At 39.8% G+C, this 20,017-nt stretch overlaps 1 protein-coding gene across 2 annotated transcripts in view; it reads left to right on the top strand.

Annotated features, from left to right (window-relative positions):
- Window positions 1–20,017, top strand: part of TRDN (triadin) — a 130,097-nt gene that overhangs the window by 52,840 nt on the left and 57,240 nt on the right. For both annotated transcript variants that reach the window (XM_019479485.2, XM_059733444.1), the window contains exons 3-5: window positions 4,199–4,336; window positions 6,192–6,221; window positions 12,490–12,519. In XM_019479485.2, the coding sequence (XP_019335030.2) occupies window positions 4,199–4,336; window positions 6,192–6,221; window positions 12,490–12,519 (198 nt within the window). The remainder of the gene's footprint in view (window positions 1–4,198; window positions 4,337–6,191; window positions 6,222–12,489; window positions 12,520–20,017) is intronic.

Raw genomic sequence — 20,017 nt, 5'->3', positions numbered from 1 at the left:
CCTCATACTGAGGCATCCTGTGCCCCAGTCAACTAGGGAGTGACATTTGGAGATGGGGGAGCAGGCAATAAAGGGCTGCCTGCTCCTCTATCTCTGCATGCTGTACTGAGCTCCTGTACTGGAGTTCCTGTACTGAGGTATGTGGAGACAAGGGAGCAGCCAGCCTAGGGCTGCCTGCTCTCCTGTCTCAAGACACAGAGCATCGCAACCAGGGAGACGGCTGGGGCGCAGGGTGCCTCAGTGTGGGAATTTCGAGCGTAGAGACAGGAGAGTCTCTGTCCACTGCTTGCTCCCCAATCTCTGCCTTTGTCCCAGCTTATTTTGGTGTGCTCTACCCTGCTTTTTTCTCATGGAAGCAAATCCCAGTAGCAAATTTTCTCCCAGCACTGAAAACTAGCAGTTTAATGTGCAACATACACACAAACTGCATGTGCCTGCACATCTGGATCTGGTCATATAGTTCATTTCCACAGCATCGTGTTTGCTTTGAAGCTATTTTGAATTAAGGGCCAGGGCCTAATTCTAAATTGAGGGAAGGAGAGTTTACATTAATTTAGCTGTGTAAATTATATGTATTCAGTTAAAGATTTCTTTGTACTACTAGGCTGGTGTTATCAGTGCAAATGGCAAGACACCCCTACAAATGTTTGCCAAATTTTTGTGGGTATTTTGCTTAAATAGAGACAGATAAGGTATAGGGTTTTTTTTAAGAAAAAAAATCTAAGATGAATGGACTTTTCATTCCATCCAGAAAGAGCACACACCAACTGCTGAAACTTCCTTAGCCTGACGAAGGCTACAACCTAAACCCCTGCAAGATGAGTGCTAAGCATTTGAGAGAATTAGTCATGGTGATTCATTAAAAGAAAATCACTGGGTCTCAATGTAGGTGCAAACAAATTTGGCAAGCAAAGCAAATACTTTGGAGAACTGTATAAGCTTAAAATGCCCTTTTAATTATTTAATTTACCACAGAGCATAATACAGATCAGTGCAAAAAGCAGAGATATTGCTAATGTCTGTACAACCACCTGATGCATGTATGACATATTGAATTTGTCTGTGAATGGCATCTTATAATGCAACACACAAATAAACAATCTAACCTTTTATCTACTCAAAATTATAGAAAGTTTTCCTGGGCTTTTATGTGACATGTTTTAGATTAATTCACTAATAACAAGCTTATTGTTTCAGGAAAAAATGAGGTAGCTTGTTTCCAGAGTTTTGTACACTTGGTGGGAGCACTACTAGAAAATAACTTCCTATTGTTGCCAGCAGAAAAGTTGCTTCAAACCTGTACTTTGTCTATCTTGTAACCTGTATGTTCATGTGCACCTGCTTTCTGATTGCTGATAAGGTTTGTGCTTCTGAATCATGAATGCTACAGTTAGAAATGGTGGTAAACAGGTTTGTATTTAATTATAATTATGAAATTATTTATATAATAAAATTAAATGTTAAAGAGATAGTGGTAAACAGGGATATGGTACCCAGCTTGCTATAAAAGGAGTCAATGATGATGTGTCTAATTAACTTGAAAAGAGCAGAAGCAGGCCTATGATTTCAGAGGGACATAACAATCCCATCTATGATTTACCTTCAACTGTGTCAAGTAAAGCACAGAAAAGAATGCCAGACAGAGAGAGAAATCTTTTAGCTTGTCCTTTCATTTGAAGTATGGAGGACAAGTATCTGGGCTGAATTTCTGTCCATCTAAAATGTAAAGGTCTATACTTCTGTTGACACAGCAGATTTGAAGTAAATCTAAAACACTTGTCTCTTTCTTAAAAAGTGCTTTGATATGGATAATAAGCTAATGCAAGTTTGTTGGAGAGACTAAGGGCTTGTCTGTCTAGGGAAATTAGTGCATAGTAAATGAGCATATTAATTCACAGTGCACTAGCTACACCAGCTCCCCAGGTGGGTCCTCCAGGGCTAAGTACAGACAGTCAAAAAGCCCAAGGCTGAATCGATTTGGTCTTTGCAGATTAGCCTAAACTGTGGAGATTAAATTGAGAAACAACTGGACACACATTTACTTTTGATTCAGGAAATGCAGCCACATGCCTGTAGCCACATGGCTCAGGCCAGAAGCTAGGGAGTCCTGGTGCATGGCTTTCTGTCATATAGCCAGCATGGGCTGTGTGTTCACTTCCTCTTCCTGATACCCCTGAGATCTCTGGGATTTGCAGTCCAGAATCACAGCAATGATGATGTATCTAACTTGAAAAGAGCAGAAGCAGGCCTATGATTTCAGATAGACATAACAATCCCATCTATAATTTACCTTCAGGGTTGCTCATCACTTCCTTTTCCTGCTTCCAGGTGCCTCTGGGATTTGTAGTCCACAGTTACAGCCCGAAGTATCTTTCAGTAAGGTTAGCGGGGTAGAGCAGTTGTGTACTCAGGAGAAGATGGGTTTAACCCTCCTCCCTGGCCCCAGACCCCAGCCAGGTTTTGCCTGTGGGGGCAGTCCCTCCCTCTCACCACCCACCTCTTCTCTGCTGGAGCAGACAGCACATTCCAGCCCGGGGCTGCAAAACATCTGGGATGCTGGGGGACTCTGATTTAACTTAAGCCAGGAAGGGATCTGGGACAGACGTTTCATAAATTGGTTGGATCCAAATCAGTTAAACCTGGTTGAATGTCGTATCAGACTTATCTTAAATCAGTTTCGGCTATGTTGAAACTGGTTTGTGTGCACTGAACTTCTATTACAGGTTTAAACCAGTTTCTGATCACTTAAGTCAGTTTATGTGTAACTTCTGTTGAACACCTAGCTCAGGTGTTCAACATGTGTTCTTAGTGTCACAAACTTATTTCACTCTGCAGCATTGCTCTCAAATATGACATGCTACTGCACAAATGTTAACCTTCTCATTGGGAAAGTCTAATTGCATTTGGGTAGTAGTGGGGTGGATGCAAGTGACAGTACCATTCAGTCCACTTCATCCATCTCAAAGATGCACCAACACTGCTTTTGGTTGAAAACAAAGGGGTGGCAGTGAGTGCATGGCAGGGTGACATGTTTAGGGGTCCTGCTGGTGGGCATGGTAAGTTTATCTTCTAGACTGCCAAACATTTCTCAAATAGAATATTATGTGAAATTGCTAGTATCTTGGAAATTCCTATCCCACCTTCCCAAGGACAAAAATATTCTAAAGAAAAGTTTAATATAAGAGTCTGCTATAAGTCCTGTGTGTGTGTGAGTGCACGCGTGTGTGTGTATACACATGCAGGCACTATGTACATTTGGGGTTTTCTAACTCCTTCATTCTGATGTTCACTCGTTCATCACAAGTACATATATCTGTTTCTGTGCTCTCCCTGGGAATGATTCACTGTGTCTACACTGTTGCCAAGGCCCAGCAATTTCCTGAACAGTGTCAGACTAACGCAGAAGCCTTGGGAGGACTTATGAAGTGAGGTCTGGGACAGATGCAGCAATGAATTAGACAAAATAACAGATTATTCTGAGATTGAAGCACTTAGGAGGAAGGTTATAGACTGGAGACTGCGGGGAAGACAAAAGTCTGTCTCCTAGGGTCTGTGTCTGAGCAAGGGTTTGGACTGAAAGGAAGAGAAACTGAGAGGACAAATATTTGGTGGAACCAAATCCAAATTTATTCTGAAACCACCAAGGCACCAGAAGAGGGGTATGACTTGTGACAGTGTAAAGAAGCTGAGCTAGGGCCTTGTTACATGGTAATTTGGGGTAGCTCCTGGAGCATTTAAAACCTGGATTAACACCTGATACTGAACCTCAAAGCCAGGTGGGATGTCCCAGGAACAGGAGGGGGAAATATAGGAGCCCCTGGGGGCAGGGAGGATGCCCCAAATGGGGGTGGGGATTCTTCCTTTTCAGTCCTCCAGGCCCCTGGTAGCCTGAAGTGTGACTGCTCCATCCAAACAATATTTGTGTGGCTTACAGTGTAAAGCGTAACAAGGCCCTTCTTTACCAAGGCCTGAGCCACTCTGGTAATTGCACACATTGCCTGAAAATTATTTATGACCTAACATTTCACAGGAACAAAAGTTTCAACTTTAAACTTCTGAGCAAAAATCATTAATATTCAGGAGCTCCGCTTTTGTTTAATAAATTAGCATAATTTGTGTTGTACATAAACAAATAAAACAGAATAACTTTAACCTCTGGATTAATCTCTCTTCAAATATCTTTTGTTTTAACCATCAGGAAGTTCTGTTAGCAAGCTCAGCAAAGAACCACTGCGAATCGTTTATGAGACTGTGGAAGAATCCACAGACTGGATCTATGGCTTTATTTCTTTTCTGACTGACATCATATGGAATGATGATGAAGACAGTGATGAAGGTATTTGTGATATGCAGATTTGTGTAACTGCTCTAACTGCTGCTTTACATGGATTATGTTGGTTTATTCAATTTTTAAACTCATAGTCAAAAAGATAGGACAAAACAAAAACTGAACACTCTTGCTAATACAGCACCAACCATCTACAACAATCAGTAAATTGGTCTCTCTGTTAGCTTTCATCTTGTATTTAATGTCTTATTACAGAGATGTCAGAATTAAATATTACCATTAGTGTGTCTCAACGTAAAGAATGCTAATTTATAAAAGACTTCAAAGCCACAATAGAAACACATACCAGAATATTGTTTCAGAGAATGGCAGCAGCTATTAGAGTACAACATTTCTCTTGAGTCTAAGTATGGAAGCATCTAAAGAACAGAGTTAAAATATGTAAGCAATACAGGAGACATCTTAGAACCCTTTTTGAGGAGGGGGCTATTAGCTCTTTAATATAGCACTTAAATAGGACGGAAGAGGAACTTAGTTTGGTTTGTTGAAAATGATGCTTTTGCCATTTTGCTAGCATGTATCAAGTGACGGAGTCACCAAGTAAGCAAAACCAAACATCCAGCAGTTAAAGTCTATTTTTACAGTTGTAAAAGAACCATGTTTTTTCATAGTCAATTTTCAGCATAAGTGTGTGTAATAGTGGTGGATAGCTACTTCATGTTATATTTATCATTTTGTATGCTTACTTGAAATCAAGCACAATGATCATAGCACTGATGTTTTCATTTTGTATCCATAGGCTTCATATGGCATTCCACCACAACCAAAAAAGTTAAGACCTAACATGAATTGAAACTGAATTGTTCACTTACTTTATTCATTATCCAGAAGTAGCTCCTGTTTTCTACCACTGCTTATAAATATATTTAGTGCTGTTCTTTAGATCCTTCCCTCTTTACAGATTTCATGGGCTTTCCTATTACCATTAAATATAGATACTAACACATATATCAATATGTTTGCCTTTGACTTGGGGACTCTATTCTGAGATGTGATTTACAACCAGTATAAAGCCAATTGCCACTAAGAAACAAAAAGGACATAATGTTGCTCCTTTGCTTAACTAGTGAATTTTTTCACTCTGTTTTTTTTCACAGGAGGCTTGGGAGATGCTCAGCCATCTCAGCTTCCATGTTCTCAGACTGAAGCTTAGTCAGCACCTCTTAAGAGTTGCAAGAGTGACACTGCATCTCACCTAAGCTTTTAAAATGTCTTGTGTATGGATCAATTCTGGTGTGAGCAACTTCCATCCCATAGGACTTCTATACACTCTAGCTAAGAGTAGTGCTGAACTCTTCTTTGCAGTGCTTAACAGCATTTCATATGTAGAGCTAAGGCATCATCAGCCCTATGGTTGATTGTTCCTGTTCACAGTGAAGTCAATAGAACTTTTGCTGTTGACTTCACTGAAAGTATGAAAGTATTATTAGGCTTCTTTTCCTTCTGAATGTTGCAAGTGTTGATTTGAAATTAAAAACCTGACCAATTCTTTGTGGCCAATTAAAATGGAATCCTTGTGCCCGTTTTTAATATGGTAATAAGTGTACAACTAAAGTTTGTGTCAGTACATGTTTGTGTGTTTCGAATAACACTGTAAAGAACATTTTGGAAGTTTTGTTTTGGTAACATTTAAAGTTTTCATAGTATCCTCTTGAAAGTCCACACAGAAGCAGAAATGCATAAGCCCAAAATCTCAGAAAAGGGCTCTAGTTTTTCAGTATGTTATAAATATAAAGTTTGAATGCATATGAAAATCAAAATAAATCTGCATGGGAAAAAAATATTGTCAGTGCTTTATTATGCCACCTGTTATCTGAGTATAATTTTTTCTGTCTTGGTTTAGGTGAAGTGGAACCGCCATTGAAAAGAAAAGGTGTGTTATTTGCATGTTTAAAATGGCTAAGTGTTTTAATATATTATGTACGTTAGGAAGAAACTACTAAGCTTATTCAACTGCTTCTGTGTCTGATAATGTGTCATTCAATTAATAGCGATTGGTGCATTTAAATCAAAATTATTTAACGGACAAATTAAAATAAGTTTGCAGCATTTCTTGTTGCTGTGGGGAGAAGTTTTAATTGTTTCATTATTATCCACAAATCTGAATAAACTGACAGCATTACTACAGTATCATAATATGTGTGTGTGTGTGTGTGTGTGTGTGTGTATACATACAGGAAACCCTCACTATTCGAGAGTTCGGCATTCACTGTTTCAAATATTTGTGAATGCCGAGCCCACTTCTTAAAAATACACTTAAAGGAGGTTCTCGGGAGCTCCGCGCTTTCCGCTGCTGGGCTCTTGCCACTTCTGCTGGGCTCCCACCACTGCTGCTGCGCTCCCACTATCACCAGAGCAGCTGTGCCCTCCCCACAGCTGCCAGGGGCACTGAGTTCATGAACACAGACGGCGTTCATGAACGCAGTGCCTTATTTGCGGATTTCCCTATTCACAGGGGATACAAGAATGTATCCCCTGCGAATGGCGTGGGTTGCCTGTATATATAATATCTTCCATATCTGTTTATGTAAGTCTGATTAATGTCAGCTTGAGTTACATACTCATCTCAGAAGAATAGACCCACCTTAAGAAGCAGCTATTATATAAAAATATTCATCATTTGCCTTGTGCTATGTTAGAAGCCTAAAGCCTCTATTTCTTTTTTAAAAAAATGATTAAGTTGGTATGAGATTTTTATAGAGAACAAGGATGAAACATATAGCATTGTAATATAAATCTCCCTAAACATGAATATTGGCATTCAGGAACTTAAAACTTAAATTCAGCTTCTTTTACAAAGAATGGAAGACTTGGGATACTGGTATTAGTCATTTTAGGTTTCTAGTGCATTGTTCCTAGCTGAGCACACATTAATGTTAATAACAAAAGTTTTCATCTTCTGACTACATGATAGGCAGAGGTGTAGTGCACTCTTTTAGTGCCCAGGGTGGGGGTGGGGTATGCCCAACCACTTTATAAGTCAGGAGGGGAAGGGAAGTCTTACTTGCCTGAGGTCTCTGTATACTGAAGGCAGCTGATGCTTTTGCTGCTATTGCTGACACTGCCATGGTTGATATGGTAGCAAAGTCATCTCAGGCAGCAGCAGTCCCATGGTACAGGCTCCCTGGGAGCCGTGCCTCATGCTCCATTTGCTTCCCCATCCCCCAATATGCTGTTGGGTACAGCAGTGTTTCCCAACCTTTTCCAGCCCAAGGCACACTTACACTAATAATTTTTTTCTGCAGCACACCAGTTAAGACATTCCCCATCCTCATACCTATTGTATCTCATTCCCATGGCAAAATTCCATGGCACACCTGTTAGTTTCTGACAGCACACGTTTGTGCCGCAGCACACTGGTTGGGAAACACTGGGGTACTGGGCTACTTCTGCTGTGGCAGAGACTCCTCATGGTGGAAGCACTGTTCTGCTCACCCCACTTTCCTACCACTCCAGAGATACATTTCTGGGAACAGTGCAAGGCTGCCCATGCCGTGCCATGTCAAATTCTTCTGGGGGGCAGTGATTCTTGTACCCCCCCATAGTCAGCTTCCAGGGCTGATGCCCCACTTTTCCCCTTACCCCCCAGTTACATTACTAGAGATAGAAATTTAGTATCGCCATGTTCCTAATAGACAAATGTCCATATTACAGAAATGTAGGGCCAGGTTTCCTTAAGTTAATTGGAACAACCCTCTCTTTCCCCCAGTGAAGGTAGTTTTTTCAGCAGTCTCAGCAGAGAAGGCAAGGACTGAATGGGCTTGGAGAACAGGACTTTCCACTCATATGTAAAGGTGGCCCCTTCGTGTCAAAACAAAGGCAAAGTAATAGGCAATGTGGGGAAATTTATTTTCATATGATTTGTTAGTAAGATTTTCAAAAGTGCTGTGTAGTGGCCTTATTCTTCTCCTATTACTTCCATTGTTGATTTTCAAAGGATGCAAATTAGGCTTTGACACGCATCTTCACTTTATCCTTCAGCATATATTGCCCATGTATCACTGCAGCAAACAGAAGCCAATGTTTGGGTTCTGTTGCAACAAACAGAACTCATAGATGAAAATGAATGAAGATGAATATAAGCAAGACAGAGCCTAGGCCAGTGGGCAAAAGAAAGCATTTTGAAGAATTTGTAGTGAATATGTAGCTTGAATCAGTGCAGTCCATACTTTGATGTGCTGCTGAACAATTAACTTATGCTAAGGGCTGATTCCCCACACAATGTATGGTGAAAATTTGATTTGTAGAAGGCAGCAAATTAAGCATAGAAGTGCCTAAACTAGCCTATAGCTCATTAGGTCTGAGGGGACAAACTCCATCCCTCTCAAGTGTCCAATTCTGAGCTGCAGGGGAGATGGCTCATTCCTGTTAGCATTCACAGCTGCGAGTGTTTCTGAAGTTAGGTCCCAAACCAGGTCAAGTCTTTCTCACCTCATCCCTCCCCCCCTTGCTCTGATAGTACCAAATTAGTTGTGGTTAGAACAGCCACTTAGGACACAGGGGAGACAAATTGAAAGCCTTCTTTCTCTGCCTTTTTTGGAGAAGGAATTTGAAGCAATGCTACCTACCTCCCAGGCAATTGCTGTTACCACTGGGCTATTGAAGGGATACTTTGTCCTCAAGAGCCTTGGTGCTTGCTATCTAAAAGAGTGCTTAAAGCATGAGAGAAAAAGGACATGGTCAGCAACTCTGCTTCCTGGGCTCAGTTAAACTTCCTGGGTTCAGTGAAAGGGAAGATCATCTCTGCACCAGATAGAGCTTTCTTGAGGGGTGGTCTGAGATTGTAGAACTGACTTACAGGATATATAAAGACCATACCTGATCTACAATTGTGCATGTTTATCCCATGCGATCCGTGTGTGCACACATTTACTGGTGCCAGGAGCCAGGCCAGGAACCTGATCTAAATTAAGTTTGGATTGGGGGAGACTAGTACATCTTGGGGGGGGGGGGGGGGTCTGGGATTGGGGAAGGCTGGCAGATCTTTGGGGGAGAAGGGGCATTTTTTGCCTGATCTAACCACCCTAAACATCTGTATAGATCAGCACTTAGATTGACCTAACACTGGCTAGGTTGATCTAAGTATAACATCTGCACAAACCCACAGGGGCTAAGTTTTCTCACAGACCTCATGATCTTCCACTCTGAATATAAGGTGAATTCTTAAACTGTGCCTTCTCTAAGTACATAGATGGATCCAGAAATTTGAAAAGCAGGGTATGGAAATAGCAACTAGAGTTGCTGGGATAGCTGCTTTCAGCCTCCCTTGACACCAGGGCAGTCAGATCACGCTGCAGGAGCAGCAGAAAAGCCAGGGACTTTTTTAATAACAGTCCCCGGGTACTGCTTCTGTGGTTTGGACTCCTCAGGGGACCCAATCATGGGTCTACCTGGAACCAGAGCCACCAAGCTATGCTATAGAACTATATCACACGGGGTGTGACCTTCTGGATCTACCCTTGCTAATTTAAGCATGGTTTAGCATATATAGCTAAAAAAAGAAGGCTTTCCTTCCTCAAAAAACAAAACAAAAACAATCCCCCTACCCCCAAAACCTTGTACACAAAATTCTCCCTTGAAGAAAAAAATTAAAGAGACAATGAACTACACATGACAGACAATAGGCCCAGGATTTAAGCAAATTAAGTGGTACTTTGGTGCCAAAATTCCACTTGAGTCTAAGGTTACAGTCATAAAAATCCCTGCTCAGTTGCCACCTCCATCCAGCTGTATGGACATCACAGTTTGGACTTAAAATTCTCTAGGGGCCTGGATGTTCTGCTTTTGGGTACTCTCCTAAATCAGAGAATTTCTGGATTCTTGTCCTAGGATGGTTTCTTTATTTTATCCAAGGATCAGTTTACATCACATACACCAATCCTGGGACCAAAGACAAAAATGCAGGACTTCCTGCTCTCATGGGCATGTTATTGTCACTGCACCAAAAATTCATAGTTCTTAATATGTTCAGTGCATTTTGAAATCCTGCTGCAGAAAGTAATCTACTCCTGTAGACTAGTTATCTAGGCCTATAGACCCATGACTAGCACATTCTCATAGGTGGTGGGAACTGAGAGTTTGAATCCCGTAGAGACAAAAAGAAAGACTTAAATCAGGGTTTCCCATCCTAGAAGAGACCGGCTATCATAAAATGCGGGGCACTACAGTCCGTAAAGCTGTTAGAACTGTATTTGAGAAGAAAAGTGACCTCCTCATTTATTTGGAGGGGGGAGGGATGTAATCACCTTTCTTCAGGAAACAGTCCCAGCCCTTGGAGCTTAAAGGGCTGGAAATGCTTTCCTGAAGCCCTGAATGAGCCATTGTAGGGGGAAAAGAAAACATCATACTTAGTGTTCTCATGAGCATTTCCTATCGGCTAGCTCCAGTGTGCTGACATTTTGGGCAGCTCCCTGTTCAGTATGCTGTTTGTTGGGAATCCCAGGCTGAGGTTCCTTACTTTTCCCAGGCACTGAACCTACATGTCTGCATACTAGCTTTGGATTCCACTCTGGGGGCACCAGTCTCCTAAGACTTAGGAACTTCAATGCTGAACATTCAGGAGCCTCCTTTATTGAGCCTAAGGTTACAGTGGATCCATCTCATAGAAGCTATGTCACAGTACCTATGGTGATAACAGATCTAAAATCTGAGCAGAACAGAGTTCTTCATTATTTGCAAAATTCACAACAGAAGAATTCTGTGAGTAAGCAGTGGGCTTCAGGTTTTGGATTTATCAGCCAGCCTATTTTCTGAGTGCTAAAAAATTGCATAAAATCTTCACTACCATGGAAATACCAAGATTAAAAAAAAACATAGTACAACTTAGTTGATACCACAATACAGTTGTTTACTGAGAAGATCTTCAAGGGCCTGGTAAGGATATCATGGCAATGATTAAAAGTGGGGGGGTGTGGAGAAAAGAAGAGGAGTAACGATAATTATGAGCCTGAAGAAAGCAAAGATAACCTTGCTAGGGATGCAAATTGCAGGCAAAGATAATAGGGATACAAATAATGACAGTGAGGGTGGCACATGTGACAGGGCTAATATCAGTGTTAGTAGCCACTAGAAAGGATAAAAGCGCTTATCACAGTACCTTCTTTACCACAATTAATTCCTTCATCCCCAGCATTATCACTCATATTTATCTTTAATAATTGGAAAAGACTCAATGTTTTATATTGGGCCAGAATAAAAAATGTAATCTTCAGTATACATGGTGAAAAATATTCTGTAAAAGACTTTGCAGTATTTAACAATGTGTACTCAATGCATACTAAAATTGCTCAGCATTTTCATGAAAGCTATTTAAAAGTATAATAATAGTGTCTTAGATGCTTAGTATGTTTTAGCTTTCATTTTTCTAGATCAATGGTTACAGTTGATAATGTTGTTTTTTCTTCTGGACTAGTTAAACCTTTACAGACAAATCCATTTATTTGACAGCTGTATTTTTTTCTGCTTTTTTGCTAAAATTTCTAGCTATAAAAAGAGAAACTATTCATCATCTCTTTATGCCTGTGCTTCAGCAGCTTGAAACTGGTATTGCTGTCTTTTTATACAAAGATAATTGTTGATAGGGGCAAAATGAGATGGATAATCTTTTGGAATGTGCAGTAGAAAAAAAATGAAAAAAAGAAGAATGCTGAAAATAACATATTATTAGACACAAGTCCCAACCAAAAGTTCAGAAGTTTTATACTGTATAGTAGTAGTCCAAACATAATAACTAGTAATGTCATTACTACATTGTACAGAAACTTCTACAGTACAGAATAAAATGGTGGAATTAAAAGCATTATTTTAAAGTTAACTGTTTGCAAAGTATATTTAGTTGCATTTTGCACAATTAATATTTTTAAAATATGGACCAGTAATATTTCAGTGACGTTGTAGCTGTGATGGTGCAGGAACTGTGAGAGAGGCAGAGATTTTTTTGGGTGACATCTTTTATTTCACCAACTGTATAGTTGGGATAAAGTTAGACAAGCTTTCTTCAAGTTTAAATATAGAAGTCATTCTAAACCATAAGATCTGCTTCAAAGGCTATGGAAATCATGGTATTTTATCAGGCTTTATTTTATATTTCAAACTTGTTCTAATTTTTCATTTTTACCTTAATTTTCTCCCTTCCTTTTTAGGTGAAATCCACCCTCCAACCAGAAAGAAAGGTAAGTGAGGCTTTAAAAATAATTATAGTTTAATAAGAAACAAAAAAGGTAAAAAAGAGCTGTGTAAACAATAATGCGTCACCTTGCAGAGAGTGCAGGGCCATGGCTGAATATTTTTTATCAGGTTTTTACTGGTATAACAAAGAATAAACAGAGCAAATCTGAGGTCTCTGGGAAAGATGACATTTTTATACCATTTCTAACCACACTTGAGAGCACCATAATGAAAGACACTAGCCCTGCTCTTGACATGGCACGCTCTTCTCCCCTCCCCTCCCTTGCAAAAATGTAGCCATCCATGGTGTAGTGCATGGGAAGTTCTACAAGTTCTTTGTCTTGAATGTGGCTTTTGACACATGATTAGCACTGCTTACTACCTTACACATTTTTGAGGAGAATGTGTGTGGAGGTGTGTTTGGAGCAGATGTCTGTACCTCACAGTGCCCCACCCCCCCTTGCAGTTAGGAGGCAGAGCAGACATCTCTAGAGAGGCACTTGTACCAGATGATAGAAGCTACATCTGTACTTAGATAAGGAGAAACATGAAAGTAGGCGATGTCATATGAGACCTGTTCTTATGCAGGCACTAAACTTGCATTCTCCACCTATTTAAGCAAATGCCTCTCAGTATATTAGAGTATTTGACTTGTGGGTAGTAAATTAGGGAAAGATGGCAGTATCTTTATTTTTCATATTAATTATAGTACCAAAAACTATCATGTGATTTCCAGCTCATGGAAATTCAGACTTGATTGAAAAGATTTTATTGATGAAGATGTTCTACACTCTGGTTAGGTGACAGTAGCATAACTAAGGCAGGGCAACTGGGACAGCAGCCCTAGGCACCAGCTTAAGGTGAGGAAGTGAAGTGGGGTCAGAAAAATAATATCTGTTGCTGCAGCATCCATATATCTGTGGTGGTGGCATCAGCAGCTGGAAGTTACTGCTGTTCCCATGTATCGCCACTGCCCTGGGCACCTAGCTGTCCTGTTAAACCTCTACTCTCTGTCCTCTTGACACAAATGCTTGTGTCAGTTGAAGCCAATGCTTAAGTACAATCCGTCTAGCCATACAAAAAATACTACTAGATAAGCAAAACCACCATGCCATTAAATAATAAGGACCAGTTAGTTTTGGGGAAAAAATTCTGAAGCATGCATTATTCTTTCCAAAAGTGTACTATCTCTTGTTTACATTGGAAAAAAAATTGGCCTTAATTATACTATTAAAGGAGTAAATTCTCTCATAATACTGCTAAAAATTCTTACACAGATGTAATGTATTTCAGTTTGGAAAGCAAAATAAATTGTTGGCATAAAGTCACTCATTTCAGAGCTTATGTCAGCACAAGTGACATTCTTAATAAGTAGTTAAGGGAATACAGATTAAATGAAGGTAGTGTAAAGTGGCTACATGACTGGTTGGATCAACTTGATCAACAAGTGGTCATCAATAGCTCAGTTTCCATTTGAGATGAGATCTCAAGTTGGGTCCCAAAGGGGTTGGTCCTAAGTCTGGTGTTGTTTCATATCTTCATTAATGATTTGGGGGATTGAGTTCACATTTCATACATTTGCAAATAGTAGCAAATTGGATGGAATTGCAGACACTCTTAGAGAAGGGGTTGGCAACCTACAACCCATGGGTCCGATGTCACAGTGGACCATAAGCTGAATATAAGCCAACAGGATGCTCTTCTTGCAAAAAAGGCCAACAGTAGACTGTGTTGTATTAATAGGAGTGTCAATTACAAGTAAAAGTATGTGATTCTTCCACTCTATTCAACACTGGTGCGACCTCACCTGGAGGACTGCATCCAGTTTGTGTCCCTCTACTTCAAGAAAGATGTGGACATGTTGGAAAGAGTCCAGCAGAGAGTGACAACAATTATGAGAAGTTTGGGAAGCAAGACTTAAGATGAAACGCTGGCAGAAGAAGCTTCTTTAGTCCAGAAAAAAGAAGGCTTAGACGGGATTTTATAACAGTCTTCAAATACCTGAAGAGTGATTGATAAACATTTACACTGCCAACTGGCATAGCTATACTGGTAACACAGTTCTAGTGTAGGATTCTGAAAACAGGATTTGGACTCTTAAATTGTTCATGCAGTTTTGAAAATGTTATCCAATAATTAGTCTGGAAGATTGTAGAGAACAGACACATACCTTTTGGATATGTGCATTTGAGAAATACCTCAATAGCAGGAAATAAATGCTATCAGAATGTCCTTCTTCTAGCTGCAAATGAGCCAAAGAAACATAACATGAAAACTATGGCCTCATATTGAACTTTCCAATATGTCTGGATAATTAATTATTAAATTAATTTGTCCCTAAAGTATGTACACATTTGCATATTTACTACTTTTAAAATTCAGTTGATTTTTCTTTTATATTTCCATATGGCAGTGTTCATTTTCCTGAATAAGAATTGTTGTTTCATAGCGCTATAAATGGTCCCTAAGCTACTTCTCACAAAGTGCTTTGTGAATCTTTTGTGTAAAGAATATTATGTTAAAAAATCATTAATTTAGTTCTGAAGGTAAGAAATACAAAATTACTTTCCCAGGTATGTTTTTTTGTATTTTTATTTTTTTCATAGCATTCATTTCTGTTAATGTTTTCTTAACAATCCTATCTTGCTTTTTATCCTGATCAATATAGCAATAGTGTATCCACTCTAAGAGAACATTTTATAGTGTGAAGAAAATATTTTTCACATTATCTAGAGAAAATACAGCTACTTACCCCTTAGGCAAGAGCAAATGTTCAATTCTAGTTTTCCAAGCTGTAAGGAGCAAAGGTTTGTAACTTGTGTTCACAAAGCCTTCACATCCAAACTGTACTGCTTTCTTCTTGAAGAGATGTATTGACCTCATGTGGTCATGAAAGATTCAGGGGACAGAAGCATAGCAGTACTTGGGGTTTTCAGGTCCTTCAGCTACCCCCAAAATTAGGGTGGCAGAACTCTAATTTGTTGTCAAAGCTCTAATTTTATGATGTTGCATAAAAAGTGTAGCTAAGCTTGTTGCTTTTAAACAAGGTGTGGAGTGATCACAGCCTTCTGGTCCTTCATACCCACTAAAGAGGCAGTACTAGGAGGACTGTAATAAAGGTTGGGCATTTGCTGGGAAGAAAGAGATTATAATCTGCACTATGACTACATGTGTCCCTGTCTCCCTCACACCACACAAGGAAAAAAATGTGAGATTTCACTTCCTCCAAGTGGGTATCTGTAGTCCCAGAACTGGAATAAGAGCCTTGTTTGGTGTGGGTTAAGAATAGACTTGAAGAAAATAATAGTTTATTTTCCACATGAAGAACAAGTACTCATTACTCCTCTCTGCTGTCCATCTCATTTTTTCCCCACTAGAATATGAGCATAAACAGGGTCTTTCCAAATTTCTGACAAGATCACACAAAAGTAACGTTTGTATAGTTTCACATATATATTGGCTGAGACTGTTTCCCAAAACACCAAAATCCTTTAGCCCTGTATTTTTCATTGGCCTTTCCTTACCTGGTAATTTCAAGAGGGTAGGTAGCAAGCTGACTCCACTTACATGGTCCTCTAACTTGTTTTGTTCAGAACATGCAGTATAAAAAGGTTTCCCTCAGCACATCAAGCACCTAGTGGCATTTTTGCATGTGTTTTTGGACACCGCGCTGGGCGATTTTAATGAGCGAGCTGCACTAATTAAAAGTCCCCGTGCGTCACGTGAATCAGCATCCCCATGGAACCCCATGCTGAAAAAATGGTGTTGGAGCACTTTGAACTAAAGCTCATTTAATGTGTTTTATTTCAAAGTGCTCCACTGCCATTTTTTCAGTGTGGGGACATGCAAGGATGCTGATAAACATGACGTGGAAGGCTGCTGGAGTGCATCGATTTCTGTGCTCCAGCAGACTGGATTAATTGAGTCTGCTCCGATTCACTGGAAATCCAGTGTGTCGGAGCAGGCTCCTCGCATGTCTATAGGAGTCCCTAGTGAGTACATCTACACATGTGCTTTACTGTGAAGTAAACTAATTAGCTCCACAGTAAAGCATCATGGTCCACATGTACACCTATATTAGAACACAGTAAACTAATTGACAGCACACAGTAAACTAAAACACTACTATCTTATGATGGGGTCATTTACTGCACTGAAACACACATGAAAACAATGATTTGATAGGGGCCAGATTTCTGCCTGCTGCCTTGTTACATGGCTCCCTGTGCCCCAGCCACTCCCCAGCCACTTGATGCTACCACCTGTAGCCCCAATGTACACCCTGTCAGCCCAGCTTGCTCTGCCCCAGCTTGTATTGCTGCTGTCCCGGGCACATGTGTAGATGCTCATGTCCTGGGCACATGTGTATGCCTGGCTCAAATAGCTCTAGACTTTAATGTTTCACCTTTATTTCATGTGAACGTGCCCCTAGTAGGAGGTAAATACATCACCAACCATAACATTTTCAAAAGCATGTGCCAACCCAGTAGCTGACAAGAAACAGGGATCCTGGGCAGATTTCAGTGCTTGTTAATTATCTAACAAGGATAAGACACAAAATGTCTCTGGAAGGTGTTTGGAAGATAATTAGTGTAATATGAATGCATTTTAAGTTTTCAAAAGATAGAGGCTAAGGAAATATTCTCCAGGCTCAGTCTTATGGATTTTTAGTGAAGAGAACATTGAATCAATTTGTAATGGAAAAGTTGTTCTTGATGCTGACAAAGCTTAGCCACTTTCCTGACTAACACGCACATTACTTCGCCTCATTCTGAGGATGGTATTTTCTGTCTGCATGAGTATGGGTAATACAGAGCCCCAGCAGTGATGTTTAACTGAAGACTTCTACCATTGTTTCTGAACTCCAGTATTGTAAAGAATGTAAACTTTACTTCTCAAAGCTATTATGCTATCTCAATCATACCAGTAGGTCTCTCAAAAAAGACTTTTAGGGAAAAATAATGTTACATGCAATTAATGACAGAAAGGATGAAAGAGCCTGTGTGTTTCCAGATTGATTTACACAATTCATAATTTATAACTTGCCCAATCATTTTTGGCCTGATAAAGTTAATAAAAGGAATGCACTTGAAACTAATTTTACATGCCAAGTGAAAATTCAGGAGCATGGCTCCATCCATCTCTGACTCATTAATTCTTTATTAAAATGTAACTAGTATTTCAGTTTCAGTTGGTACAAAAGCCATTCCAGAACAAAGTAATCTTGATATGTTTTTTTTTTACTTTCCTCATCCCACCCTTTCCAGACTGTCACAAGCTCAGAGTTTGTAATGATTAGGGAAGTGCTTATGGGTGCATACAGTATGCATTGATCTGGATCCCAGAACTATGTTTAGAGGAGGGGGAGAAATCTTTATCTTAAGAAAATAAGAGCTAATAAATATTTGAGGATCTTCCACTTCAAAGGCCCCAGCCACTGTGATGATCTTTTATATGACAAACACTACATACAATTTCCAGAGACTGTAGATGCTGCTTCAGCATCATTTAAGTCAAGGACCATGTGCAATGCTTTCTGTCCTGTAAGTTGTAAGATTGTCTTGGACTATGAAAACCCTACATCATACAGATGATTAGAATGTTTTCCCCTGATGAAAATATTGACTATTAAGTTTAAAATCAAACCTTAGAATAGTTAGATTTGGAATAGCCAAGGTGGTACCTAAAGTTTCATTTTCCTATATAGGATGCCCTACTTAGATGGACTTTTTATTCTATGGGGTCCTACAGTCTTCCATCTTGGGGGTGGAAGCTGTGCATGATGGAAGATGTAGGCCAGCTCTTGAGCCCATTTCATAGTGTGGGACCGTAAGAGAACTGAGTTATAACTCCCAGGAGTCACTGTGGGAGCAGTTCTGAATCCCAAATAAGGAATATGTGGGGTTTGTTCCTTTGTTCCAAAGAAAATGGAAACTGGACACTGAAAAGTTTCACTTGAAAAAAATGTGTTTTCTATTGAACCAGTGTAACCCAACCAGATACACTGAAATGCCCTGGAATATCAAGACCAGGGTGAAAGATCAATGGTTGAGTTCAATGTCTTTGTAATAAAATTATGTTCTAAGAAATACAGGGCAATGTGTTGATGTATTTATGACTCCCAACTCACTTGGAGCCCTAAGAGCAAAAGGCAATTCATTTTATAGAAGTGGAATATTATTTGATTGACAGCAGATGGAAAAAGAACTATGCTTCAATGGTCTTGAAGTAGTAAAATATAAGGAGAGATGCTAGTATCAACTTTAGTTTTCATGTATGTAGGAGGCTGTGGGAGAAGGAGTGTACATTACCTTTTTTTCCACAAGTTGGAACATTTGATTGTTTAACAATACAGTTCAAATTGATTTTAACAATATCTTTCACACAATGCCATCCACTTATGTACAGTTCTCCAAACAACCTGCTTGTATGGTCCTACAAAAAATATATCACCCTGAAATCAAAGCACTTATCAGGTTGGTGACAGGGATGCCAGAAACCAGTCTATTTAGTGTTTCTGAGGCTGACAGCTTAGGTGGAGGCATGCCAAAGTAGACCCTGAGTGAGGAAGCTAATTAAAATTTACACAATCAGATTTTAATTCAGGCTAAATCTGGAAGTACAAAGCAAAATCAATTTTGGTTCAATGAGCCAGCTGGAAATGCCTTCATTGTATAGAGTAACATAAAGCTTGCTGGTTTATCTTACGGTACTCATCATAGTTTTTATTTTCTTCCATAATTGTTTATTGCTATAAAGTCTGACAGAGATCCACTTCATACAGGGTCCAGATTCTCGCTGGCTAGTATTATGTAACATGGGCTTCCATGGAACACAACAGCTGGGTGCAGTTGGCTTTTGCAGCAAGCTTTTAGAAGTCACTTCCGGAGAATGAAATATGGCTGGATTACTACTGCATTCTTGTAACCCCCAGTTGCCAAGATAGTGTTGTTAATGCTGTTTAAAACGTAACTCACCTTTAGCTTTATCTTGGCAGCTAAAAGTTTGTGCGGGGGGGCTAGATTCAGATAAGAACTTGTGTGTATAACTCCTGCCTTTATCCCACTTTGGGTACTGAGGACCAAAACCAAGACTGAAATTCCTGCTCAGCTGTCACCTAATTTTGGAGGCACCTAACTTCCCTAAATACCCAAATTTCCAACCTCAATGTTTTCCACATGCCTACAATTTTATTTCTGTACACTGCCAGAACTGGCTTCGTCTTGATAGTACTGAACATCTCAGTGTCTGGATTATGCCCAAATCCCAGCTGCAAAAAGTAGCCATTCTTCTGTTTATGCCACCTGATGGGCTTCATACTCTGGGCATGTGTGGTAGCCAAGGCTCTGAACAGAATGTGGCAGCTGCTACCTTCTTTCAAAACATGCCTGGAGAAGGAGCTAGCACTTGCACATCCTTTAGTGAGTAGCACAGGATGGGAATTCAGAATGTGGTAGACTTGGGTTCAATTTTCATTCTGGCTTCCAAATTGCATTGTGAGGC

The sequence above is a fragment of the Alligator mississippiensis genome, chromosome 1 (genome assembly GCF_030867095.1).
Source record: "Alligator mississippiensis isolate rAllMis1 chromosome 1, rAllMis1, whole genome shotgun sequence".
Taxonomy (NCBI): Eukaryota; Metazoa; Chordata; order Crocodylia; family Alligatoridae; genus Alligator; species Alligator mississippiensis.
This window is presented reverse-complemented; position numbering and strand designations above follow the sequence as displayed.